Here is a 27,854-nt window from a genome sequence, read left to right on the forward strand (position 1 = left end):
CAATGTCAGAGCTCATATTGTCTAAAGTCACCATAATCTTGCACAAAACCAGTTATAAATAGTAAATGAATTGAATTTCCATTTATCATAATTAATAGTTAATATGATAAATTTAATTAAAAAGCGCATGAATGTTATGATCATTATTGTTGCATATATATATATATAGCGCCATTTCGATTTCAATTCTTTATCACATGAGCATGAGCAAGTTTTAGCTACATTTTGATTTATTTTGTTTTCCCTATAAATGTGTTAATTATTGTTTGCATTATGATTATCCTTTTTTTAAGAGTTCTACAGTTTCTACTTTATATAAAATTTTCGAGTAATTACGTGTGTGTTACTGTACATAAAAGTAGTATATATAGATAATAAAATGTTGAAAAGAATACATCTTCAAATAAAAGAACAATGATACATATTTAATGCTAGTGACAGGACGATGTTTGAAGAGATCACTTCTATGCAAATGTAGTCTAAAATTATTTATCCTTATACGAAAAAATTTCTTTGTCAAAAGATGGATAGACTTCATCGTTTCTTTCTTTACATATTTGATGAGAATTTTTTAATCAATTTTAAAGAACTCATTTATATACTAGTGCTGTCAATATAAATTATATTGATATTACCCAGATATTATACAGATATTCGTCATACTTTTAAACCGTTATCACCTTTATCACTATTTAAAATTTTTGAAGGAATAGCTATTTCAACAAAGTAGCATGATTTGAATTTATTATAGTTTTAGATTTCTTACAGAAACAAAAGTTGACATGTTTCAATATTTTTAAACAAATCAGTTGACTACAAAATAAGTAGGATTTAAACTTTTATTAGCTTATCATGTATATGTGTGTATATGCATATAGCATAAAATATTTGGTTTTCAATAATATCATCTAATACTTTTATACATAGAATATTGAGCAGAATCGATTAGTCAAAAATTTTTTCAATAATATTCTATGTATAATTTCTCATTCAGTTGTCTATATCGAATTAAACAATGTATCTGAAATAACCAGATACTCTTGAATATTGACAGCACTATTATATATCTCATCAACCGTATAAACATTAACAATGATCTATTTGCATATATATATATATATATATATATATATATATATATATATATATATATATATATGTTATTTAATATGAAACTGGAGATTGTAAACTCCAAGTATGTATCAAGTACTTATTAAAAGCATAATGGAGAAAACCTGAGATTCAATAAAAATTTCTCTTCTTAATATATACTGCGATCGTTAATATTAAAAAATACGAAATATGTATACATGATGGGAGAGATATATAGTATATATATATATATGTATATTGTTCAGATAAACAAACTGCAATTAATGCAGTTGCGCAAAAAATTTCATTTTGTAGTAGTGAAAACAACTTTTTCTTCAATTATGACATGCTGATAATTCCGTTCGCACACAGATATTAATCCTATGGCTAGCACCAATCAGCCATGTAAGTAAAGTCTTTAAATAGGCCTTGCTCTAAGTCACTGAGAGGCCGAGGATCTTTTGGAGGCGTTAAGTGTGGCTTCTCTGATGTAAATTCTTCATCAAAATTACTTACATCTTCCACCGAATGCTAGTAACAAAGAAACATTTCTCATATGAGAATGTTAAAATCTTATCACTAGTCTAATGACAATGTCGATATTTAAAATTTAATTTCTATTAATAGAGAAATATTACCGTATTCAAGTTTTATGCAGCAATGAAACTAACACTTACAATTACTGGTACAAAGGGTGGTTTCACACGCCTTAAAAGCAGATCATCCCAAGCAATATGTCTGAAAAATGCTTGTTTCTTAACATCTTCCGCGTCTCGTTCGCTGCTACCTAATCTTCTATCCGGATTTTTCCTCAATAACTGTAACAATGGAATTTGTGGATAAGAAATATATATTAAATCAACATAATAAAAAAATAAAAGAAATGCTTACTCTTCTCATGATTGCTATCGCTTCCAAAGAAAGAAATCGTGGATATCGTACTTCATCATTTACAATGGAATCGAACACTTCTTCCTCATCATCACCTGGGAAAGGAGACTGAAACATTTTTTTAATATTTTATCTGAGTATTGATAAGATGAAAATATAATATATTTTATAAGTAATAAAATTTTACCTCTCCAACCAGCATTTCAAAGATCAAGACTCCAAGTCCCCACCAATCTACAGCTCGCGTATAAGAAGTCTCTGTCAAAACTTCGGGCGCTAAGAATTCAGGAGTACCGCAGAATGTACCTGTCCTATCTCCATATCCCATGCCTTCTTTACATAGGCCGAAATCTGCGATTTTAACATAACCTTCCGTATCCAATAACAAATTATCTAATTTCAAGTCTCTGTAAAATCAAAATATATATTGTAAAATATATCATCGCATTACTCACTGTAACATATTACAATAGCAATTGATAAATGTACCTGTAAATAATGCGATTTTCATGCAAGTATTGTAATCCTAAAACAACGCAAGCTGAATAAAATACAGCACGTGGCTCTCCGAAAACATCGGCATGTATATGCATCATAAGATCACCACCAGCCGCATATTCCATTACGAAACAGACATGTGCCTATAAAAAAAATCATCTTTTTATTCTTTCTTTTGTCTTACCAACCGTATCAGAAACATTAGAGAAAAAAATACTATTTCTTCAGTGATACCTCAGTTTGAAAGCACGCAAATAGATTTACGAGGAAAGGATGGCGCGTTGTATTCGCTACTTCAAATATTCTTTTTTCAGACAGTAATGATTCCACTTCATCTCTAGCTATAATGTCTCCCTTCTTCAAGGCCTTGATTGCGAAATACTCTCCCGTGTTTCTGTATTGCGATAGTATCACTTTTCCAAAATGTCCACGACCGAGTACGGAGAGCAGTCTAAAGTTTTCCAAAGTCATACCATTAATCTGAGAATGTCTTCTCGACTCATAGGCACTATCTCTATACTGAAGAGGTCTGATTGGCAGTTCATATACAGCCTGCAAAATAAAGATTTTTAATTGAAATAATATATACACAAATGTATTGTTCAATGTATTATTATAAGTTAGGCTGGTTAAATATAATCCCTACATATCATATATAAAGAGAATTAGTTGTTAGTGTATTATAAAATTAAGACACTTTATATAAGAATATGTTGTAAGTACAGTGGTACAGGTTACAACACTTATAATGTTTTAATTATTCAATTCTTCATATGATAATAGTTATCAATTATCTCTATACATATTATATATTATTAATATAATATTTAAAAAATACATGCAGAAGCGTGCACAATCTGAAAGTTTAATAAATAAATCGATATAGAAGGGTATAATTTTATGTAAAAATAAAAAAATAGTCTATAGATTGAAATAGAAGCATTGAAAATAAGAAAAGAAAATACATTTGTTTTTTTTTCCAATAACAACATACACTAAAGCAAGCAAAGCAATGTTGTGTGTACGTGGAGGTATGTACCTCATCCTCAGGAAACTCGACGACAGGTTGGGGCGAGGGTGTGCGTGGAGAGGGTGGTGCAATCAGCACAGGGCGGGGTTCTGTCACCAGGGGCCTCAAATTTGCACCCTGAGGCCCGCCCTTTTCCTCGTTGTGCAGAAAATCAAACTCCCTTAATGCACTCTGTAACTACATTACTACCTCTTTAGCACTAATAATCAATTGAAATCACAGTAAACTTTAGATTTCGCGCTAAAATTGTTTTAATTGTACGCATGCATTACTATGTATATAGCTAATATAATTTAAATCTAGAAAAAATATGTATTTATAGTTTAAATTACTTAATCATAGGGAGTTTGGGAGGAAATTGTTGTTTTTTCAAAATTAATAGAATGCAAGAAAATAAAGTTGCATTCATTGTGAAATAATTGATAAGACTAAACTGCCAGAAAACAGAAAGCTTGTATATTTGCATTTAATGAAAAAAAAACTTGTGTTTAATGACTAAGAGATATTCTTTCTAGAAGCAAGTGCACAAATTATATATATAAACTATATACTATTTTTTGTAATTGAAGAAATGCATAATATATCCAACATGCCGCGTCAAGATACATATGTAGTGTAAATGCATACATTCATTAGATTGGCTCTTTAAAAAGTAAACTTATATTACATATGTATATATATATATATTTCACACATTACACATTTATTTTGTAAACCATTTGAACCCATAACCAAGATTCCCAGCCTTGAGATCATCTTTACACATTACTATTTATATTTTTATTATAGAGTGATTAAAAAGTATAAGAAATTATGTCATGATATAAGTATAATAAATTATATATATTGAATAGAATTAATTATATATATATATATATATATATATATATATATATATATTATATATACTGATTAGACAGTATATATAGAGTATATAATTGAATTTTTTACATATACATCCTGTATAATATCGTGTTGCACATATATAATAATTATATGATAAATTTATGTGTGCAACATGAGCAATCTTATACATCAAAAAAGATTCTTACAGCAAAAGCAGAGATTGTGTGTGACTAATACATATTTATACAATAAACAACAAATATCATCGCATATCAACGTATGTGTGACGTTTGAGCTTGTTTAATTTAAAAATAATGACAATGATATGTAAAATGACATGTATATATAAAGAAACTTACCTCTTGATCTAATTTAGGAGGTGGTGCAGGTGCAGGTATAGATGGTTTCTTCGTAACAGTTGGTGGCGGTGGGGGAGGATGTTCCGGAGGACGTGGTAGAGTTGGACTATTAGTCGTCGTTGACATTCCCAAAGGCCGTGCACCGCCCAATCCACCTTTCTCCGGATCAGGCACTTCGCCGGGAGTCTCAGGTTTATCTTCTATCGAGGTATCAAATACAAGTTGCAATGGTTGTGGTCCTGCAAATGAAACGGTAAAGAATGACCGCAAAAATCGCCCGTTTCGTGGACCTCGAGTTTTGATACGATTTTGGTGGTAAATGATTGTATATCATCAAACATTCATCCCCTAAAAATTTCGAATTGAGCATACCTTTTATTGCTGAGATATGAAGTTGGTATTAGTACCTGGTATTAGTAGGTTGGTTGAGTACCTGAAGTTGGTATTATTCACGAATGAAGGATACGCCATTTTACACGTTCAACACAAGATACTTTAAGGTTATTTCTAATACCAAAAAATGTAATGCAAGATAAAACCGTGTTGACATAAGATAACTCTAATAAAATACTCCCGTATATACATGTACTCGTTCAGAGACCGCAGAGATAGGTATCCGACATCAGTTAAAAAACATTTTACTGAAAATCGCAAGTTGACTTCTAAATGACCTTCACAATTTTGACTTAAACGTCGATTTGAGGTCACGATAAATTAGTCTTCTAACAGATAAACAAATCTTATCTGAAACATTTTTTGATATGAGAAATAACCTCGAGGTATTTTGTGTTGAATAAAATGGCATACCCTTCATTGATGTATAGTGACCAATTTATCCCCTCATATCTCAGTAATAAAAGGTATGCTCGATCTGAAATTTTCAGAGGATTGATGTTCCATGATGTACAATTATTTACCGCCAAAATCGATTCAAACTTCGATATCCACGAAACGGGCGATTTTAGGTCTGTTTTTGCGGTCATTCTTTGCAGGATTTGCAAGATTTGCATGACACTTGTAAATAGCGAGATTGATTTGTCTTACCTGTCGGTGGACTTTCCGAGCTTCTGGAATTGTGCATTGAAGGTGCCGAACGTTTAAGCAATCTACCCCAAGTTGCGACGTTTATATTCATTTGATTTGCTCTTGGGAAATTTTTCACCTGCTGTTTGAAAATCTTTCGTTGACGTTGCAACTTAGGCTTTCGCGATATCATTGGATTCAAGAATTTTATTTCCGCGAACAGGAGACCTTGCGGTTCCAACTGTAAGGCCATGCCATGTCGGACATCATCAATAAATTCTTCTAAACGTAAGAACTTGACCGCGCATAGAGATCTCCAATCTTTCCAGTAAATGCCTATTTCAAGTTCTCTCGATTTATCTAGTTCGATGGAAAACCTAGAAATATATATATGCATACACAATGTGAAAATTATTGATATGAATATTATTAACTAAGTATACAATTTATACCTTTGGTCCCAAGCTTGTTGGGAACATGGACGCCAGCTAGTCTGTCCTACAGTTTGATTATCCAATTTTATAACTGCCATAATGTCATCTGGAAACAATGACAAATTCAATGACAGATTCAAAATAATGCAATTTTTAACGTTAATCACAAAATATTGAAATCTTACTGCTTGTTTCATCTTTCACACTATACGATTTGCTCGAACTGAGTCCTTTAACACCCTTAACGAAGCTACGTAAATCAGGACTAGCAGGATGTTCTCTCCGTGTACGGCCAGGCACTTCTTCCGCCAAATCTTGACATCCCATAAGCCTCACCTAAACATATCATGGCGTATTATACAAGGAAATCATATCAGTTATATCATTGTACTTTCTCATTCAGCATACTTCTAATTTTCCTGTGACAGCGGCGCATCTTGATACTGAAGCTGGTATGGTGGTTTTACTCTCCAAAGGACCGCGGAACGGTTGTAATGATGTATAAGTAACAGGAACTGGACTAGCCGATTGCACGCTAGCTAATTCTCTTTTTAATTGAGCTGCAGTACCGCTATCAGGTGGTAGCTCTTGTCTTCTGAGTTCAAGGGACAGTCTGAGCAAATCCAATTTTCGACTGGATTCCGCGAGGCTTGCTTGAGCCTGTAGTGATTTATAATTTATAAAAAAAATATACTTTTATATATAAGACATCTTATACATAAAATATTAATATAATATTAGTTTAATGTTGGCAAAAGGAATATAATTATATACATAGATACACAAATATGATATTCAACATAATTAATATTTATTAACAGCGCAATCAATATATACATCCTTGTTAATTTGTATAAATGCTCAATTTTCAACACAGAATGTGTTTAACAGCTCTTTTGAAATAATTTAGATAAAAAAAGCTATGATATATGGAATATTTCAAGAGAAATATAAATTAAACACACAAATCACAATGTACAAATTTACAGTGTCCTTCAATAACCGTGAACAATGGAACGCAATTCATCGCATACAAATATCTTATAATAAATAAAATGGAAAGCTTGTGTAAAGAGCCTAAAGAATTGATATATCAGCTGTTTCAAATCTTCAACAGCTATTGCGAAATATCAAATGTCACTCTTTTCGTGATTTGAATGCCGGATGACGTTCGAGTTCACTCAACGAATAAGCCCGTCCTCTCGTTGCTCCTTCGTCGAAATATCTTCGGCAATGTTCGCACGTACACGTTGGATTTTTCGACGGACCTATATGATGACCCGGCTTTCGAAACGCGCTGATTACAGTTCCAAATCTTGAAGCTTTTATGATATGATCAGTTCTTTCTCCGTACGGCGCAGCAAAGGGAGACGTTACGCGGGAGGGTATGGTTGAAGGAAGAGGAGACGGGCTCTTGGATCTAAACGGACCGATACGATCACGTAGAACATTCGAATACGGGACGTAATTGCCGCGTGTCGCGTTGGATTCCTTCGTTTGGTCCTTGTTCGTGCGATGTATGATCGAATCTTTTTTAACGAGTGACTTGTCATCACCGGCTATGAAATTCCAACCAACTGCTCCACTCTCATCGGAATCCTCAGCACTTTCTCCAGACGACCAACCTATCTCATGTTTCTCCAAGTACTCTCTCATCTTCCTATTTTGTAGGAGATGCTTCCGTTCGATTTGCGGCGATCGCCAAGTCTTCTTCTTCTCATCACCGGCTTTCGCTAAAATATCCATTCTACGTATTCTATCACGATCCGCGGAATTGGCGTATTCAAAGCTATCACAAGGAGTCAAGCCGGATTTACTGTTGATCAGGGATTCGATGTCCGAAAACGTGTCCTTCGATGATGTCATAATCGTCGAATCGCACGGAGAGAGAGCCGTACTGGATGACGCCATAGACGGGGCGGAATCTAGATCTCGTATCCCGCTATACGAACTGAATCGCGAGGGATAGAGAGAGCTCAACACCTCATCGCTGTCGTATCCCTTGGAACTGGCCAACGAGGGCATTCTCATCGGTGTATTTCGGAAGCTCGCGCATCGTCGTTCAGCGCTGCGCTTTAGGAACGCATTCGCGTCCTGAAATCCCCGCGGTAAGTTATTCGTTGCCTGCGTATGAGTGACTTTGACATCTTCGTTTTCAAAAACGGTCATGGGCGTGCTGCGCTCGTTTTCGCTAGTCGTGTCTGTGCTGGCGTCGTCGTCGGATCCTGTGCAATACACGTCGATATGTACCGTCCGCGACTTGCGCTTGCTACTGCTGTTCTCTTTCGTGGAGGAATCCGATTTTTCCGTATCAATGGGAGGACCGGAACTGGTGGTCTCAACCGATGCTGGAGGCGATCGAATTTCCTGCTGGAAGATAAGACAATCATAATATTCCAGATTCACTCGCAATATAACAAATTGTCGCGTACATTCAAAATCCATCAAGAATGACTCACCTCCTTCTTTTTTTGCTCGTCAGATTTGTAGGCACCAGCGCCTAATCTCCTCCCAACTCTACTACTTTTCACAGTTGAAGAAGACCGCACCGATTCGATGTCGGTGGTTTGCGAAGCCGCGTCTCTGCTGATCGCTGTGGCCCGGCTACTTGCGGTTTTTTCCGCGACGCGAGTGCAAAAATGCGTGGTGAAGGCGCTCGATGCGCTTCCCTCTGCGCAATCTTCGCAGACTTCTGGAACCGCGCTGAATTGTTGACGGGAGAAACGTTGGTGCGAGGAGGGCCGATGATGCCAGGAATCGACGGATTCGGCAGAACTCGCGGCTTTCTCGGGAGTAGTGGACAGTACGATCTTACACGTGCTCTTACACCGACGATTATATTGCTGAGACGGACGTCGCGAGGGTAGGCTGGAGTAGGCGCGCGAGAACTGTTCACTATTGTAGCCGGAATCATTGGCTCGGCTCCTGGACAAGACAGAGTCTTCGTTGCCCGATGAGCTTGAACGCGGTAGAGTGTAGGATCTGTCATTTGACGATTTCTGGGACGGTCTCTCGGGCGGCGTGGACGTGAACAGTATATTTCCCCGTTGAAAGCCGAAACCGCCCGAGGATGACGGAAACGCATCGGTGGTTGGCGTGGCTGTCGTGGAGTTGGACGGCTCGTTTGTGTTCCAGCGACAAATCATGCGGATGCCACCCGCGTCGGCGGTCGTGCCCGGCGGCATTTGTACGGTCTCGGAGGTCACCGTGTCGCCATGACGGATCGTGACTTCGGCGCGCACGAGCCACGGTGGCACCTGACTCGCACCTCCGTCGCCCGCCGAATTATCTTTACGTCCGTACATCTCGCGCCTCTCCTCTTCCTCAATCTTCGTCGTCGCGCCTTTATCCACCGCAGGACATTGTCGTTCTTCAATCGACTCTCTCGCCGCGATAGGGAAACATCCGAACGATCCGCCCTCTTCTTCTTCAGGAGACGATGTTCCGGTTCTCTCGTCCTAATTCTTCTTCTGTTCATGGATTTGTGTCTCTCTCTTTCTCTCTTTTTCTCTACACAAAGTTTTGTTAATGATTACGCGTGACACTTGCGGTCGCTCATCCAATTCTCTCGACCGATTCCGTGATGCGTCTTAAGAGAGATCTTATATAATAACGTCTCTTCGAGTTGAGTCATGTTCGTGCTTCACAGTTTCGTCTGTAGCACAGTTTTTCGCGGAAGGATAGTAATACTGCGATATTGCATATTCCTATTACTTGATCTATTTTCGGATTTCCGTATATTCGAGAACTTTTTTCGAGTTTCTTTTCGTTCCGACAACATCGCTGATAAAAATTTTAACGTCGATGCTCGAAAAAAGTCCAATTCCTCAAAGTAGCTTCCTCGTATTGAATAATTTCGTTGCACGATCCCCCTCCTCTTCTCCCTTATGACTTGTCAGTTTGTCGTTTGAGTATTACACAACAACTTCCGCAATCGTTGCAACCACCGTGGTCTCTCTTTGTCTCTTGCAACAAACTGAGCGACGACGAGACGCGTATAATTAGCACAATATAAATTTGGAGCGCAACGTATAGTCGCACTAAGAATATATCTGGAATAAGGCGGCACTTTTCGTATATATGACGACGACCACCGACGCAATAATAAATGTGCGCAATAATGATGCATAGTCATCGAGCCAGTCATGTGCCATGTTACGAAAACCGATGCGCCAATCTCTTCGAAAATCTCGCTTGTACCATTTAGTCTCGCTAAATGTCGGCGGTCAGAGATGAATTCGAATATCTTATGTGCACGTGAAATTATTTTTTCGCACTTATGATCTCTGAAAAATGGCGATTTCTCTCTGAATAATTCACATGCGCTATACACACACACATCAAAAAGATCCAAGATTAAACAAGATTCCAATTTTCGCGATAAGTAATGGGTTGTTTATGATTCAGACGGTCAGAGACGTTCGATTTAATATATAGGCCTCCTGACAGCTCAAACCAATTTTGAAACAGACGTCAATCTTCTTGGAGCTCGGTGAGTGGGGGCGACGTAACATTCGTGGACGGCTTTGTGTCTCAGTCTTCGGATTCAAATCGTATAATTAACTAACCGCGATTATCCGAATGTACGATCGATATCTTTCTGGACGGATATCCACTCGACGGAAATGTATACATTGCACGATCACCTCCTTCGCGGTCAGCCAGTGCACACATGTCGGTTTATCGCGGGGTGCTTACTGGATACTGGATGATGATGCCAGTCCTCCTCGAGAGACGGTAACTAAGCGCGACCCGAAAAGGCGTCACGAGATGTACGGCGGGGTGGTGCGGATAGGGCTATTTTGAGAAATGCGCGTATAGAGTCGCCACCGATTCTCCACGGGGTCCACGTCGACACGTTCTGCGCTGCCGACATCGCAATCTGGCTGTCGACGAGAAGTCGTTTTCCGGAGTATCCGAGAAACGCTCTTTCATCGCCGAGAGACATCGAACGAAATCAGTCTCCAACGATAATTCAATTATTATAGAATGATTACTTTGTTTAAAAAAATTCTTCTATTCAAATATTAAAGAATCACAAGGCTATAAGAGCCAAACGCGGGTGATCGTGCGACGGTTTCACAGAAAAATTAATTTTTCTGTGAAACTAATATTTATGCACAGGGCACGGATTTATCTTGGTTAGACCAAGTAAAATTTATAATCTCAAATCCGAGATTCCTATAATACCCCTCTTACCCCCCAAAGAAGTTATAGGCGAGAAAAAATCTTCTATTCAATTATAAGTTTAGAAGTTTGATAATTTTATAGAAAATTATTATACATATGTATATACATATATAGATTTTTATAAAATTTTCCAACTTATATAATTAAATAAAGAAAAATATTTTCTTTGCAAATGTGTATATGTATATATGTTTTTAAAATTCCACAAATAAAAAATGAGATATTCCCACATACATGTCATCTGTCAATTCTTAAAAAACATTCATCTTTTACCAGAACCAGCAATTGTCCGCGCATTATAAGATATTTTCATCGAGAGAGGTGAAGTCAGACAGTTTCCACATTATTATCGTTTCGAAACAGCTGTGTCAGAGAAGTATGACGTAAATGGCTTCCTTTAACGTTACACATACGCGCGCGCGCGCGCATATTACAAAAGCCTTTCGCGGATTATATGTCGCGTACAGATCCCCGCGCTTCATTCACTTCTACCTTTGACGGACAGCAAATTGGAGAGGAAATAAATCACCTACCTCGGTTAAGGCCTTCTTATCAGCGACTCTGGCACTTTGTAGAAGACGTATCACGTTCTTGGCACCTTCTACGACAGCTGCCTCTATTCGTAATCGATGCCGCAGCTCCTCCACCCTCTCTTCCAACGCGAGCTCCAAGCTGGGCTCGTACCTATCTATAAGCACATTATTACATTTATTATTTATGTTATATTCGTCACAAAATTGCATTCGCAAGTCATACAAAGTTTCCTCGCGTATCAACAACGCACGCGCGTAATAATCTTCTTATATAACGTATATCTACCCACATACTTTATATCGTGCCTATCGTGGAAAAAGCGTACAATTACGCGCGTAACGAATATATCCTTCTACGAACAAAGCGCTTCCTTCCAAGAAATGCCATTTACCATGAATGACGAACGTACCACATTGTATTTCTATACTGAATACGTGGCATACAAATTCCTGGATGAGATACGAACGCGTATCGCGTTCTGGAACAATTTCATTGCTGCGGTAAATGTCAGCTTACTGTCTCGCTGTTCCGCGTAAACTTTACGTTAACAATGATGAAATATATACAGCTTAACTGGTCGTTCAAACAATTAGAATAAAAAGTCGACAATACAATGTGTCCGAGATAATTTACCGAATCTTCTTCTAACATACATATTCTCGCGTATATATTTAAATAAGCGCAATAGTTTTTAAAATGAGATCTATATTGGATAAATAATATCACAAATTTAAATCATTCATTTCTCAAATTTATCGCATTCGATGTCGGTGAAGTTTTGTCGATTATTTTATTTGCAAAAAAAATTTTTTAAATACATATATTTTCAACTGTTTTATCTTTCTCTCAAATTCTCGTTCCATTAACAAAACCAATATACCTTTATTGCTAGATGCTTCGCCATTCGGTGGCAACGCGTCGTCTCGTTGCTGCTGCTGCCGCGCTTGGCGCACCTTCATTATCCGCATGCGTAGGAACTCGATTTTGGCGCGAGAATCGTCTAGCATTTGTTGAGCCTCCTGTAGCAGTTTCTTGTCACGATGGCCGCTCGTTAAACTCTGTATCATATTTTCAGCACCTTGCTTGACCTGCAGCAAATATAAATGGCAAGAGATCGTACAATCAACTCTCTATTAAAATAATATTGAAATTAATATTAACTTATGTTACTTACTTATGTTATCTACAATGGACATAAAAACTGACCTTTTTTTAAAAAAAAGACGGGAAGGAGAGTATAAAAGATAATTGGGGGCAATTAAAACATTGCATTAATACGTAATAATCGGGAAGAGTTGAACGTATTATTCTAATTATTTCACAAATCCTCGCGTGATATAACGAGAGATTATTTTTAGTAGGGGGAAAAACTTGCGGCTCACTGCGCTGACTCACGCAAGGCTCTGATACAAGAAAAGTGAAAGAGAACTACCAAAGTTGTTTGCAGAAAGCGTCGAACAGTGTTTTAATGCACGATAATTATTCTGAATCATACCGAGAAAAATATCGATAATTATTGTATTACTAATGAAAACAAGGGAACACTCATTGTCGCCTTATCGAATGTTCTGCGATATGTGCGTAACAATTCATAGAAAACATAATAGTTGATAATATGATAGTTTTGATATCACGTGACATCATCCGTGTTCGTCAAGTGTATCACGATCACCTATGTGCGATCGGGAAATGTAGTCAGTGGCTCTCTTTAGCGGCATCTACCTTCAGTTCGATATTGAGCTGCTTCTCCAAGGACAGAAGCCGAAGATCCGTGAATAGACCTTCCTGACTCGGCGACGAAGGCCCCATCGGTGATAGAGGCGTGTCTGAAACAAAAATAGAAGCGTTCACGAAATGAAAGAATTCGATGATATGATCTAATGTATTAGCGACACCCACAGTGCTAAACGACGGGAGCGAAAATAAAGTTTGATCAATTTTTCTCCAAACACATTCCTATCCTCGCGCTTTCTTACGCTTACTTCCGCGAATATCTTTCTTCGTATCACGTCAGGATTTTTCGCATCATCGCATAAGCGAATCGCGTTCTTGCCTCAGACGCGTGCGGGTCTCGTATCCGACAATCTCTATGATTTGACGACGAGATTGCATACGGCGCTCGGATCCTACTTTCCATAACCCAGTGCTGACACGTTAACGACTCTGTGTCGACTCCCACGTATTCGAGTCCGCAGGCAGTGTGGTAAAAAAAAAGAGTGACGTTCCGCTTTGTTTCAGAAACGCACCGTTACGGAATTTCCCATCGCTCTTCTTCTCTTCGCTACGCACTCATTTCACCTGTCTATTACAATAAACATCTCTAAGAGACGTAGAATCTCTCTGGCGTGCGCGAATCGTTATATATGCAAATCAACTTGCGGTTACAATTTATATACGAGCAATATATATAAACGTAATGTAATAATATTACACAATGCACAATAAAATGCACATTTATAACTCGTACCGGAACAGTGTGGGAACCGCAGGTCGGTAATTACGAGCGTTATTTCCGCGCCCGCCGGAACTTGCAGCAATTACATTAATCAATGTACCTTACGTAATCTTTTATTATACGTGTATATTTTAATAACGCGGACGCGCTCTAATGCGTCCTTAATCGCGAGTCCCCCTCATTAAGGATATTTGCACAAAGAATGTCGCATCGTTATTCGTGCTTCGCATTGTTGGTGAAAAGTTGAATCGGTCTTTCGTATAATAGGTTCAACGAAAAAAAAAGAAACATCAGTTTGCGAAATAAAACGCGTCGCTATTTTAAGACTAATTGCACACGATTTTCGAGGGGGCAATTTACATCGTCGTTAGTCATTATTATTGGTCTACGCATGCGACCGACGCACCGAATTTAGAGCTCGTTAGTGATTCGATGTGGGGCACTTTTTCCTCTATTGAAATATGCCCCATTATGCGCTCGTACCTGCGAGGAAGCCACCACAAACACGTGCACGCCACGGTTCCACGATTTCCCCGCATGTACACACACACACATATATACAAACACCCACGCGCGCACGCGTGCACATACGATAAACGATGCGTAGCGTCCGTTCGATGCCGATGAAACGAACGGACGGGAGCAACACGCTCGTACGCATACCGTCTATCCATACGGGAACACATCGACATGTCCGAATAAGGCGAGGCGAGGGCGCGGACGAGAAGCGGATATTCCATTTTTCATGAGAATACTTCAACTCACCAATAAATGCATTCTAACAATCGTTTAATTCTGGCACGAACGATTTCCATACTTTTAATATTCATAATGTTATTTATGTCCATTTAGTTTGAGATGCATACTTTTGACATATTCTAGGAAGGCCTGCAAATATATTGGATTAGATAGAATTGATACTAGAGTTACATGCAGGAAAGAATATTATTTCCGACACGCGTTTATTTATCGACGTATTTGATATTCATCAATATAAATAGATCTTTTCCATAATGTATTCTTCGCTAGAAAAAGCATCTGATTGGCAAGAATCTAATTATAGCCGATCGCAGAAGAGTTGAAATTCCAACAAACTCTGCTCATAAATAAATTTTATCGATTCTCGCGGTATCGTTGACAGTCCTCTCGGACAATCGCGGAACGGCTATTATTCTCGGATCGGCGTATAGGTGGATATAACATGAAGAGAAACGAGGAGGAGAGTTCGCGAACACAGACATAGATACGCACACGGGTGCACTGCACAATGCGGCGAAAACGACGGAGGTGGAGGTGGAGGCGGCATGAAAGAGTTTGCGGGGACAATGCGGCATCGAGAGAGCCCCGGCGAAACCGTGTCATTAGCGCAGCTCGGCCGAACACGTGCCCCATTATATTCCGCGTCTCTGCCCTTGCGGGGGCCGACAAAGGCCTTCCTTGTTTTTGATACCACCACCATCATCCTCGTCGCACCGCGTCCCCTCCTCTTCCTCAGGTTCTTCTTTCAATTGCCTGTCCCCCTTCCCCTCTTTTCTCGGCACCCCTTGGCGCGAAACGAACCAAGAGATTATCGTTGCGCGGGTTTGACGAGGAAGAAAAAACGGAAGGGTGGTGCGCAAGGTGTCTGCAGCTCACTCGTTGCCACTTTTACCGGTTCAACGACTCGGACGAGTACGGCGCACGCAACCCTTTCGAAAAAAAAGAGAGAGAGACTCGAGACGCGGATAATTGCCGTCTTCTCGCTAGCAGCGAAAGTAAAAGAAAAGGCAATTGAAGTGGCGATAGTTATGCAAAACGCACAACTATCGGGCCATCGAGTGCAACCAGCTGGCTTTGTCAGTCCCGTGTATGCTTAGACGAAAGGGTACTTAATATCCCTCCGGACCTGAAAAAAATCCATCGGACAAAGAGAACGTAAACTCTTTTTGTTTAATTTACCTCTTAAAAAGTCCGACGTTAATACGCGAAGCCGCAGAGCAAAAATTTATACGTATGATGATCCCCGATAATAGTCGGAAATTATATGCGGTTGTACACGTAACCGCAATATGCATTGCGCTATCATTGCGCGATGTTGTCTTCTCTCTCGGGTCCCATTCATAACTTTGCGTCCATGTCAAAGCCGTTCCATCTCTCTGCAGCGAGCGTGAGTTAGCGATTCATAAAGCATGAACGCATCGTGAGGGAGAGCTCTTGTGCAGTTCGTTAATGCATGTAAGAAACGATTGTTTGTGTGGTGGTTAAGTCTGCAACATCCTTATTACGGCATTGATTAAAATAATTACCGTATGGGAGAGACGCGAGTGCGCGAAGCACTTTATTTATAAGTCTAAGCCAGCTCGACATAGGAACGTTTGTATTCCTCTAACATGTCGTTGTATAACAAACGCTTAATAGACCTCTGTAAGATTATTATTTTTTTATTCTAAAATCTAATATTTTCTTGATATTTTCTTATTTCCAGACAACGCTCCGACTCTATCGCAAAGAACGTCTAATTCAAATTGATCTTCATTGAAATAAACATATTATTATCAACTTTATTTTTTAATCTCCAAGAACTCCTTCAAGGAAGAGATTAAGAAACTCTAAAAAATTCTGAAACCAGCTAGAAACTTTATACCGAGATTGTAAAAAACGCAAGATAATAATTTCACAGATGTTACGAAACATGTTACTGTGCGTTTCTTAAGATACAAAAAATTGCCGTAAATTACAGGATGCAGAAAAAAATGGCATTTTTTCTTGTTCTTTTTTTAAAGAACGATCGAGTTGAGGATGACGCATCCTCGTCGGTAGCAACCATATTTGCAAATGATATGTAATCTATGTAGCAAGAACGCGAGACTTAACACCTTGTAATATCTTCAGAAGGAGAACTGTCTCGATGCTCCGGTAACCTTTGGCGCAGTTTTTTATCGCGCACCGGACAAATTTTACCATAAATATACCCGAGGCGACGATTTGCATAAACGGCAAAAGCGTACCGAGGGATTAGCATACGCTTCGAAAAACCTACCGGTGGGTAACCCCGGGCATTCGGCGAAGTAGCAGTTAAGTTATTAGCATAGAGCCACCGATCGGTTGGCGATCGAGAAAATCGGGACCGGTTTGACAGAAAGTGCTGCGTTAAAAAGCGCGTAATGTGGCGGCCGTTAAGCGAACATCACTCGAGATAAGGATACTCGAGCAATATCGCACTGCTGATCCACGCGCAGTGCGTTCGTGACGTGCAATTTTCCCGAGATGCAACGAGGAGATGAATTGGATAATTATCTGCGAGAATGACGCTCGTTGTGATACCCTCGATAATGGTTGATATGGCCAGGAGGGAGGAGGGAGGAGGGCTACCGGAACCTATCGGTTATCCACAATCATTGAATGATCGTAGGCGTCATTGTCAATTGTCATCCGCGAATGCGAGCGAGAGGAGAGCGCATAGACAGCACCGATATCACGAACAAAATAAGAGATCTCGTAGTTCAACGAGGTTTATCGATCTAATCTGTTTGCCGATTTACTAGCTCGAGAATCTGGGATTCCGCGATAAATTTATAATCGTCACAATATTTGCGTCACAAGTATGTTAGAAAAGATAATATTTCGAAGATATTTTTACACTATGATTTTTCTAGATTACGACGTTCTAGGATCAATATATCTTTGATGACATAATCAAACGTAATTACGTCTTGATGCGCGTGTGGAACGACGCAGCGTCGACGAGAACAAACATCGAGATCGTAAAACGACGTCTCTCTGCATGTAATAAAGATCACAGGAGGCGTACCGATTTGTAATCGGCGAAAAGGGAGCAGCCAACTCGATTAAGAGGTTTTACGAGCTCTGAGGTGAATGTGAATCGTTGCTCCAGTTACGAGAACGCAACGCGCTATCTCGTGCAGCAGACAGGCATCCGACAGACATTGTGGAATTCAATCGTAAGTCTGGTGTATATATATATTTGATAATTATGGGATATTTATATTTAATAAATGATGTACAATGCATTATATGTACGCGCATGGGGGAGAGAGACAGAGAGAGGGAGAGAGAAATTATTATAAATTAAATAATCCAACAATCGAACTTGTGTTATTATTACATTGAACTTACTGATGAATAATTCTACGATTTTCGATCTCGCAAACCGCGAATATTTCGATCACGAAAGCAAGAACTTTGATGTTGCAGGACGGTGGCAGCGCTTTAAATAACGACTCAAGTAACTTATTTAGTTGCGAACTGTACGCGCGGCCACTTAAAATTTATTAACTCATAAATTCCCGGCCCTCGTACCGTTACCGCGTTACGTACTTCGTGCACATGTTCGATAAACTGCACTTCATAAATTCATGCGGTATCGCGTGGTCAATAAGCTTGAAATCGATTCGTTTCGTATCTAAATCTGGCGAAATTTCCGCGATCGGGTAGCGCCAACGTATCGCTGGATCGTGATTCATCCGGGATTTCCTCCACGACAAGATAATCAAAGTAATCTATACAGGTTGAGAATAAAGGAGGAAAATATAAAATATTTATTTTTATAATAAAGTCTTTGTTTAGAGCGACTCGCCAAAAACATTGTACATTTCTGATGGAAAGAAATAAAAAAATTAGCAATAAAAAAAAATTCTAGCATCTCCGCTTTAATCATTTCTCCGCAGAATTTTATGCCTCTAACGTGCGGGATTTTGGCTGGATCTTAAATCGGGCCCGGGACAGGTAGTTTATAAGAGATGGGGCGGGCAGACGGAAGGAGGAGAAGGGCTTCCCCGGAGAGCGTCGACGATGGAATGCAAAAGCGTGGGTTCGATTCGGCCGTAACGCGATCTCGATATATAGCGATGAGAACGCGGTGGTAGTGATCGCGGAGGGAGAGCAGGAGGGCCCGATGGAGAGCTTCGGGCCCCGAAGGTGTACGCACGTGTAACGGTACTCGGCGCGATCGCTCGATCCGATCGCCTCTCTCGTAACGCGCTCTCGATCGTCTCGTGCATGTGTGCGTTTACACACGTACGCGCGTTTTCGCCGTCTCGGCGGAACTGGAAAGTGAACGAGCGTCGTCGTCGGCGTCTGCTTTGCGCCATCGCGAGACATCGAGGAGGGACGAGAGGAGAGTTGGACTTTCTCCCGCGAGATTCCGAAACCGTAGTCTCCCGATCGAATCGATTATTTCGAATCAAATGCTCCAAGTTTGACATTTATCATCTGTCGTGATCGTTGAGCTTTCGAATATTAATGGCAGAACCGCCTTGCATTCAATCTCGACGCGGCCGATTGGAATCGTACCGAGGAAAACTGAATGAGACCCCCAAGACAGGTTGCTGAATCTCGAGACCGAATACGCGATGATGACTGACTTAACTGGAGTGGATACAGAGAGAGCCAAGAGTCGAGGTCCAAGATATAAATAGCCGCTACCACTTACCGTCAATTCAAAGCGAACGCAAGACTGTAGTTCCTCTGTACAACTCATCGCGAAGTAACGCAGCGAAAAATACTCCTCAAGAGTCAAACGATTCTTTGCTCATAAGTGAACGTGTTAGATTAGCCTATTTTAATTTTACATATACGATCGTATAAAACCATTGTTCGATAAGGATTTAAAACAGTGACGCGCGATATAAATGAATAAATCTCCTTGAAACTAATTTCTCTAAATATTCAGTACTGAGAAACATTCACAGTCAAACGATAGCGTTAAATAAAATAAGTCATCGAGATTAAATTTATATTATCAACTCGACAGACACGCAATACTGCAATACTGAGAGACGGCCACGACCTCTGATTATAAAGAATTCTGTTAATCATTTCCAATTTACATTTCCCGCAGTAGGAACAGAGAGAGATTTCGAGCCAAAGGAAGAACAGCCGACACGCAGACGCATAATTACCGTCCCTTTATTGCTGATCGAAACTGTTAGTGATTGCGTGGAATTGAATGCCGTTTTAACCCGTCGCGCGTGTATACATTCGTTAGATCGAATCGCAAACAGCACGGAGCTGTCCACCTGATACACAGATCAATGTCGAAAGAGAGAAAGAATAATGTTATTTTAATATCAAAGCATGTTCCTTTTCATATATTATTATAATTGTTGATTAATCGATCGATTACGATGAAAAGAATATATCCCTCGCTATATTTATCTCCCTTTCTTTATCTCCCTATTTCTTTATATTTATCTCATCGACCATTAACTTTAATATATGGATTCGTATCTACCACACAGCGATATAACGATCGATGAGTCAGAAACGTCATTGCGTCGAAGAGATACGCTTGATTTGTCGACGACATAATGGCGACATAGGACGTCTAGCTCCCGGCATGCTTGGACGAGCTTTACCCGAAGACGTCGCCTCGTTAGCGGGTGAAGTTATTAAGTGCTCCCTCGTTAACGACACAGAACCATCGTTAGCGTGGTCAGGGAGCTGTATACCGGAACATTAACTATATTATATCTATCAATACACGGTAAATAAACAGTAGAGAAATATAATTGCTGCGAGTAATAACATAAACGTGAAATTATCAGAAATGGCTTTCGAAAATGGAAAAAGATTTCTCGAATATTTAATAACACGATACGCGCTTATCGAATAATCGCCTTGAATTCCAAAGTACATTTTAATTGCTTACAACTTTCTATATTTTATGCTGATTCATGTAATAATGTCTGTTAAATTAGGTCGTTAAACCGACGAGAAAATGTCTCGTTATTAATATTTTCCACGATGATTGTCGCGAGATCGAGATCGAAGATGGCGTTTCATTACATAAAATTCGCTCAAGATCGTCTTGGAAGAAACTTGAAGCAAATATAGAGATAGTATCTCTTCGTGGCTGTGCTTTACGAACCTTGACCATTGGAGTGATTCTGTTGCGGCGATTGGGGCTGGCCCTGTGTCAGTATAATTTGACTCTCGAGCTGCTGGAGCTCCGCCTGGAGTTCGTTCAGCTTGCTGTTGGCCTTCTTCACGATCGTCGCGACGTCGGAGAGTGACTTGCGATCGGTCGCGACCTCTCTCAGCTTCTCTGCACCAGCCTTTATCTTTAATTCCTGCGAAGAGAGAACGCAAAAATTCATAAATAAAATTATTACGTATCACTGATATAAATATTGTTCTCAATTATAAGCAAAATATTGCAAATAGTGAAATCTCATTGAAAGTTGCAGAGACAGTGGCTGTTTCAATCAGTGGTGTTTTAAGTATCTCATATTATAATATTATATATATAAATTTTTTTATAATGATATTTTATTACAGAAATATTTGAATTTAAGTGTTATTTATTTTTAGATAGGTTTATCATATCTTTAAAAAAATAAAGAAATGCAACATATAATTTTGAATTTGAATATTAATTTCATTTGAATATGTGTTTCATTCCAAATATGTTTGTGTGAATGGAGGGGAAGGGCTCTCTCTTTTTCCAAAAAATAACAATCTAAAATAAAGAGAAAAAACCTTAAAAGCTACATATTGCAAGTATGCACGATTATGACTGATTTTCCAGTGACATCTCACTACTAATTAGTGGAGGAACAAAATATGAACATTTTTACGGAAAATATCAGTAATACTCATTATATGTCACTATTTTAGTCGGAAATATTTTTATTCGGTTTAAGAGAGCACACGCGAGACACGTGCATCGCGAATCGAATAGCAGTTGTGAATGACCACTGCTCGTTTCGGGCGAAAAAGCGGAGCCTCGTGTTCCGCGAAATTTAACTGCATACATTTATTATACTGCTTCGCTTAAAGCGCATCCATCGTGCCGCTCCTTCGTATAGCAAATGAGACGTAAAATCGCACACGTGCCCAATGATACCCTTCGCTATTCTATTACCGGCTGTTGCACAGTCGCCGTGAATGTTCGCGATGAATCACTCGATAGGAGTTTTATTTTCTAATCTAGAGCATGTTACATTACGCATATCCTATTGCATCGAAATATTGAACCAAAATAATTTTTCTTTAATGATAATTACTATAAAAAAAAGAAAAAACTATTTATCTTTCAAAGAACAAAATAATAGAAGAGAAAATTATGGACGAAATAATAGTGCAATGAATGATCGTTTTCTGAGGCACTTTATATGCATTTATTCTGTCTGTATAGTTGACTTACCGTTTGCAGCAAATTGCTCTGGCTAACAAGCATTTATGAAAATGTGCTACGTTAAGAAACTTATCGTATCGTATATTATTACATTTGCACACGAACAGCTCTATTTCGCGGTGGATCCATTAACAGTAGGCTGGTTAAAGACAGCTCATAACGAGTCTCTCGTAAAGGCGCTTAGTAAATACCGAGAGATGGAACAGGAGGAAATAGCGAGGGGAAAAAGGAGAGAGTGAGAGAGAAAGGGAATCGTATATCGTCGGACGCGAAACTCGTTTCCACGTGAGTCGCAGAAACGTTCGGACCACCCTCAAGTTTTCATTCGCAGCGTGATTTAAAACGCATGTTCCGAGACGCGCATCCGGAAACCATCGATCATGAGATCTACTCGCACCGGATATTAAAACACAAGTATACACGCGAAAAGATCAATCGCGCGTAACCTTCTTTCTACTGTCTTATAATCTCGTAGCATGCCAGAGACGTAATATTACTGAAGAAGCCGTTACTATCGATTATGAAATGACAGAATTATGAGCGAATTAATCCTATATCCTTAGTTTCTCTACTAGTCCAATAGATATCTAAACCTATTGTAAATGATTTTTATTCGAGACACAGACTGAAAACAGTGGGTGTTTTAAGATTAAATGAGGAAAGATTAATTCAAGTAATTTCCAAAATAAAAAAATAAACCTAAATATTATTATTATTATTACTATTATTTAAGATGTAGGGTTTTTTAAGAGAGAAGGAAAGAGGACGGTACCCAGAACAGGGAAAAGAAAACGCGCAGAATGGTGTTGAGACCAGCTATCGTGTATACACAGAAAAAGAGAGCTTCGCAGAAGCTGCAGTCGACGAAGGCGTAAGCGAAACTCGACATACCTTGCGTATTTCTCGGCGTATGTGCTCTCGCAGCACGTCGAGACGAGCGGGCAAGGGTCCCTGGTCACTGCCAGCCACTCCATACTTGTTCGACAGTTCGTAAAGAACCGGGTGTCTGATGTAATCGCCCTGAAACAGATTCCAAGATCTCGCGTTATTGTCGCCTACTGCGAGCAGGACTCGGGCAAAGCAAAGATAAAACGATAAGGTCGAATGATTAATCATTCTTGAATTCAATCCGTAATTAAAAATAAATTAAATTAAATTTCGTAAATAAAATTTCAGCTCTCGTTCTATCAGTAAGTTTCTAAAATTTAGAAAAAAGGTATTACAAATATATTCAATTTATTTTTCATCTATATTATGATTCATATCGATTGATGATCGATATTATACTGCGTTTCCGTGTATATAATATCGACCACGTAATCTTTCAACATTACACCTGCATTAATATTCAACCATAATAACGATTTCGCGGTAGTATTAAGATAATAGCGCGGAAATTGTGTCGATGATCGGAGATATCGGCGAGAAAACATTGCGAAATACACCTCTCCTAACCGGAAATCGTCTAGCGCGGCGGACATGTGGCCTACTCATGAGAGATACGGATATAGACTCTAGGCGAGCAACACACGCGAGAGGGGAAAGTATCGATCTCTCGCGGTCTCGCGATGCTAGCGCGAAACAACATCGTTCGTTGTGCGTAGATGGGTGTCAATCCACGTTGCGATTCAATTAGTTTGCCCATTGAAACATTCAAGGATATTCGATTAAGCTCTCAAAACGGACACGAACTTACACTCGAAACGTACAATAAGATAGAAAGAATCCACGAGTCGCGGTCGGCGATTCTGAATCACCGATGACAATTGTCAGCTGTTCGATTTTCCCAAAGAGCGCGTTCCAATTTAAAGTTCTGATTTAAAATTCGATGCAATTTCAAAACGTACCGTACGTGGCGTGAAGCAAGTCCAGAGGTATCTAGAACTGGTCTTGGTCAACGAGATGCATCTGCACGCGCCCAATTTCTTCTTTTTATTCACACTTATGAACGACATTTTTATTCCGTGAGAGATACACTTTAATACACGAAAATGTCTGAGATATTTCTATCCTTTGTTAGCGCATCATCGCGCGATGCCTCGAAATACAGATATTACACGCCGTAGAGATAATCGTCTTATACTAATAATAACACGATATAAGACACGCGTGTTTGAGAAACGAGAAAAAAAAACACCAACAACAGTTTCCGATTAATCCATCGTTGAATCACACAGTCACCATGAGCGATAATCCCATAGTTGCAACCGCACGGGCAGAGTAAACGTCGACCACCTGTTGCAGCGAAAATCCACAATATCACGTCCGCGCACCGTATTTCTACTATGGCTATTACACTCGGAACCTAGATGTGTAACAAAACGGCGCTTTTATCGGAGAGCCCGACACGCGCGTCTCCAAAGTCGAATTTTAGAATTCGAACTGACTGAAGAAGAGACGGAATACCGATGCGGGCCGTTATCTCTTATCAGCCGTGCCGATAACAGCGATACTCGACTGCAAAAACCTGCAAGCTTATCGTCTGCTCACGATGCTTACATAAAGGGGACGAAGGTGCTTAAGAAAACAACCGATTAATTTCCTCAGCTAACATGTACCTAACTTGCTGTAATCGTATTACGTGTAACTTGTGCTACGAGATTTGTACATAAACTTAAGTAAATAAGCATGCTCGTATCGCATTAGGTCCCAGGTTTGTAAGTTTTCGTAGTTGTTTTTTCAATTAGCCATTTTATGTAGTGATTGGGCTGATCGTGATAAATTTAATTTATCAATTTCTCGCGAAAAACATATACGAATTTGTATCTTAATTTAGTGTAGAAAATATTTGTAACGAAAAAAAATTAATTTATAAAAAAAATAATAATACTATAAAATATAAATTAATTTAAATGTACAGTAATTTATACATACAGCTGTTAATTGAATTATTGTGTAACAGTATGCGATTATTAATTATATTTATTAAAATGGCTAATATGTGAAAAATTGTTGCGCAAAATTGCGATATCTCTTTTTATAATTTGAGTACAAGTTATATACTGTACAAATTACAGATTGCCAGACGGAGATAGGAAATGGTGAAAACTCCAACTGTCAAGGAGAATGAAAGTATATGGACATTAATTTAGGAGATTCTCTCGCGAGGGGAGATTCGTGTACGAAATATTCCCGACACTAACACACTGACGCACGATCTATTTTCATACATTCCACAATATTTGTGCAATACATGTACAATAATCCCGGGAGGTCAAGAGACGTCGCGACGTCATAGGAACTTCCTTTTTCCCCGATGAACGAGCGTTTTTGCTCTTTGAGGAGCTTGAGAAATATAAACGAGCAATGTCTGAGTCACACGTAAGCGCGAGCTCCGCTTCTCCGAGATGGAGAATTGTTTTTGCTGATGCAAACCTCCCAGGCGAATCATTACGTGTGTTGAGCGCAACGTCAAATTTAGAAAACATCTCTAACATCTGCGATGGCATTGAATTATCGATTCATTAATAATTCATTACAACAGCATTACGAGAAAAACATTTTAATCTGGCGCACGTATATATGTATGTACATGACTATGAAATTTGCTACGTCACAAAATCAACATGCAAGAGTGATCTATTTTCCGTTTTCAAAGAATTTAAAAAAATTAAATTTATAATATTTCGCGATTTAAAATTATTACACCTGCGATATCCTCGACAGAATTGAAAGAGCGAATAGTACGATGTCGAATTCCTTATCGAAAATGAGACTCGCAGTTACAAGCGTGAAAGTTTCGCGAGGCGAGAACCGGCGCTGATTCCGATGACTCTCGATTCTCCGATTCGACGACATATTAATATTAAACGATCCAGAGATCTCGGTGATCCGCTTGTGTTGTCACGACCGAACGCGCTCCTCTCGGACGTCCCATCCGACGATCTCGTCGGTAAATAAGGCTCGCGGGGGAGCAGGTGTTACCGGGGACCAACCGGTGCGAAAAGTCAGTCGGGACCGGTTCCACCAATGCCTGTGACTTTACCTTCCTTCCTTCTCCGTCTATATACATCAAGTGAAACGATTACGGGAGTGAAATCGGTATTGTTTCGACGAGTTGGAATTTCGACGCTGAACATTCATTCGCAACGATTCGCGAAATTAACGACCTGCGAAGAGCAACGTAACGTATGCACTGAGCGAGCCCGAATTAATTTTCCTTCGTTCGCATTGTAAATAGAAAAATCCCATCTTGGAGCAAACCGCGAAGCGCAGAGTCAATTAGGCCGAATCCGCAACTAGGATGCTGGTTGCATCAACGTCGTTTAATTCTCTCGATGGCTAAAAATTTTCCTTCCATGCTTTCTACGGTAATCTGGAAGGAAACACAGTGAGAGCCGTTGAACGTAGTCAATTAACGCGGACGATCCGTGTAGGAGACGGGGGAGGAAGAAATCGGATGCACATCAGGTGTGTGCGATCCGTCACGCTTGGTTCCCCGGTTGGCTCGAGAGCACGCTCGTCGCCAAGCAGCGACGAAAACAGCGTCGATTTCCCGTCATCGCGATGAGGGAAAGCCTGCGCGATCTCCCTTCCTCCCTCCCGCCCCTCACACCTGGAGCCACCGTACAAGTGTACGCGCCTCGCGAGGGAGAAGGGTAAAGGGAAAAGCGTTCTTCGCGAGAATCCGCGTCCCGAGAAAGGTGACCGATTATGGCCTCCGGGACTCGAAGAGCGCGCCCGAGATTCGTAAAGGGAGAGATGCGTAGAGAGACTCACCTGATAATAGCTCGATTCCGCCATCTTGCTCCCGCACTTCTCTCTTTCTCTCTCTCGCTGTACGCTCTCTCGCACACCCGCTTCACGTACTACCGTCGCTTTCCATCCGTCCTTTGTGCGCGTCACCGAGTGCCGACGTTAGGTGGTGGTCCATGGTATGTCGAGTTATCCGCGGCGCCGGAGTTATATTTCACTACGTGCGTTGCGTCGGCGCCGCATTTCGCGTCTGACGGCAGTCGTGATGTGACGCGCGGCGTCGACGACGAATCTGCCTCCCTCTCTCTTTCTCTCTTCTTCTCTCTCTATAGGAGCGCGATGACCGGATAACCGTCCGAGTTTGGGAATTGTTGTCGACAACGTCGCTAACCGACGACGACGATGACGTTGATGACCTGCGCGCACCACTACAACACAGGCGGATGAATGAGAATGAGAGACGCGCGAACAAGATGCAAACGCAACCACATTCCACCGCACCAAACTGGCGACTGACTGAGAACGCCGGGCCAATCGCCGCGCAAGGCGCCGTCGCGGCGACGCGTCCCGCGTGACCAATCAGCGCTCGTCGTTACCTGCGCCCCGAAATCGCGCGCCAATCGCGAGCACTGGCGCCACGGGATATTAAATTTGAATGCGTCTTATCGAA

The 27,854-nt window shown here is 40.0% G+C and overlaps 2 protein-coding genes across 8 annotated transcripts; both read right to left on the reverse strand.

Annotated features, from left to right (window-relative positions):
• Positions 1-1,162: 1,162 nt before the first annotated feature.
• On the reverse strand, positions 1,163-27,689 carry Pkn (serine/threonine-protein kinase N). 6 transcript variants are annotated; one of them, XM_083085426.1, is made up of 18 exons: positions 24,337-25,225; positions 23,381-23,509; positions 21,221-21,422; positions 13,620-13,723; positions 12,778-12,985; positions 11,897-12,051; positions 6,582-6,833; positions 6,359-6,509; positions 6,192-6,279; positions 5,761-6,116; positions 4,717-4,955; positions 3,521-3,682; positions 2,716-3,033; positions 2,473-2,624; positions 2,171-2,390; positions 1,984-2,091; positions 1,770-1,910; positions 1,163-1,623 (listed from the first exon to the last, which is right to left on the reverse strand). In XM_083085426.1, exons 1-18 carry the CDS (start codon positions 24,442-24,444, stop codon positions 1,480-1,482), a joined length of 3,237 nt encoding a protein of 1,078 aa, XP_082941552.1. In that variant the 5' UTR covers positions 24,445-25,225; the 3' UTR covers positions 1,163-1,479. The 6 variants fall into 6 exon arrangements, with proteins under 6 accessions (XP_082941552.1, XP_082941554.1, XP_082941556.1 ...); XM_083085428.1 differs by having other exon boundaries at positions 3,521-3,688; positions 4,717-4,916; positions 24,337-25,224; XM_083085425.1 differs by having other exon boundaries at positions 1,164-1,623; positions 3,521-3,688; positions 24,337-25,220.
• Positions 6,963-11,886, reverse strand: LOC145963460 (uncharacterized). Of its 2 annotated transcripts, none has more exons than XM_083085433.1 (2): positions 8,633-11,886; positions 6,963-8,540 (listed from the first exon to the last, which is right to left on the reverse strand). In XM_083085433.1, exons 1-2 carry the CDS (start codon positions 9,476-9,478, stop codon positions 7,311-7,313), a joined length of 2,076 nt encoding a protein of 691 aa, XP_082941559.1. In that variant the 5' UTR covers positions 9,479-11,886; the 3' UTR covers positions 6,963-7,310. The 2 variants fall into 2 exon arrangements, with proteins under 2 accessions (XP_082941559.1, XP_082941558.1); XM_083085432.1 differs by having other exon boundaries at positions 6,963-8,543.
• Positions 27,690-27,854: the final 165 nt, after the last annotated feature.

Source organism: Camponotus vicinus, unplaced genomic scaffold (assembly GCF_025532165.1).
Source record: "Camponotus vicinus isolate PSW18456_S1 unplaced genomic scaffold, iyCamVici1.0 SCAF_12, whole genome shotgun sequence".
Taxonomy (NCBI): Eukaryota; Metazoa; Arthropoda; class Insecta; order Hymenoptera; family Formicidae; genus Camponotus; species Camponotus vicinus.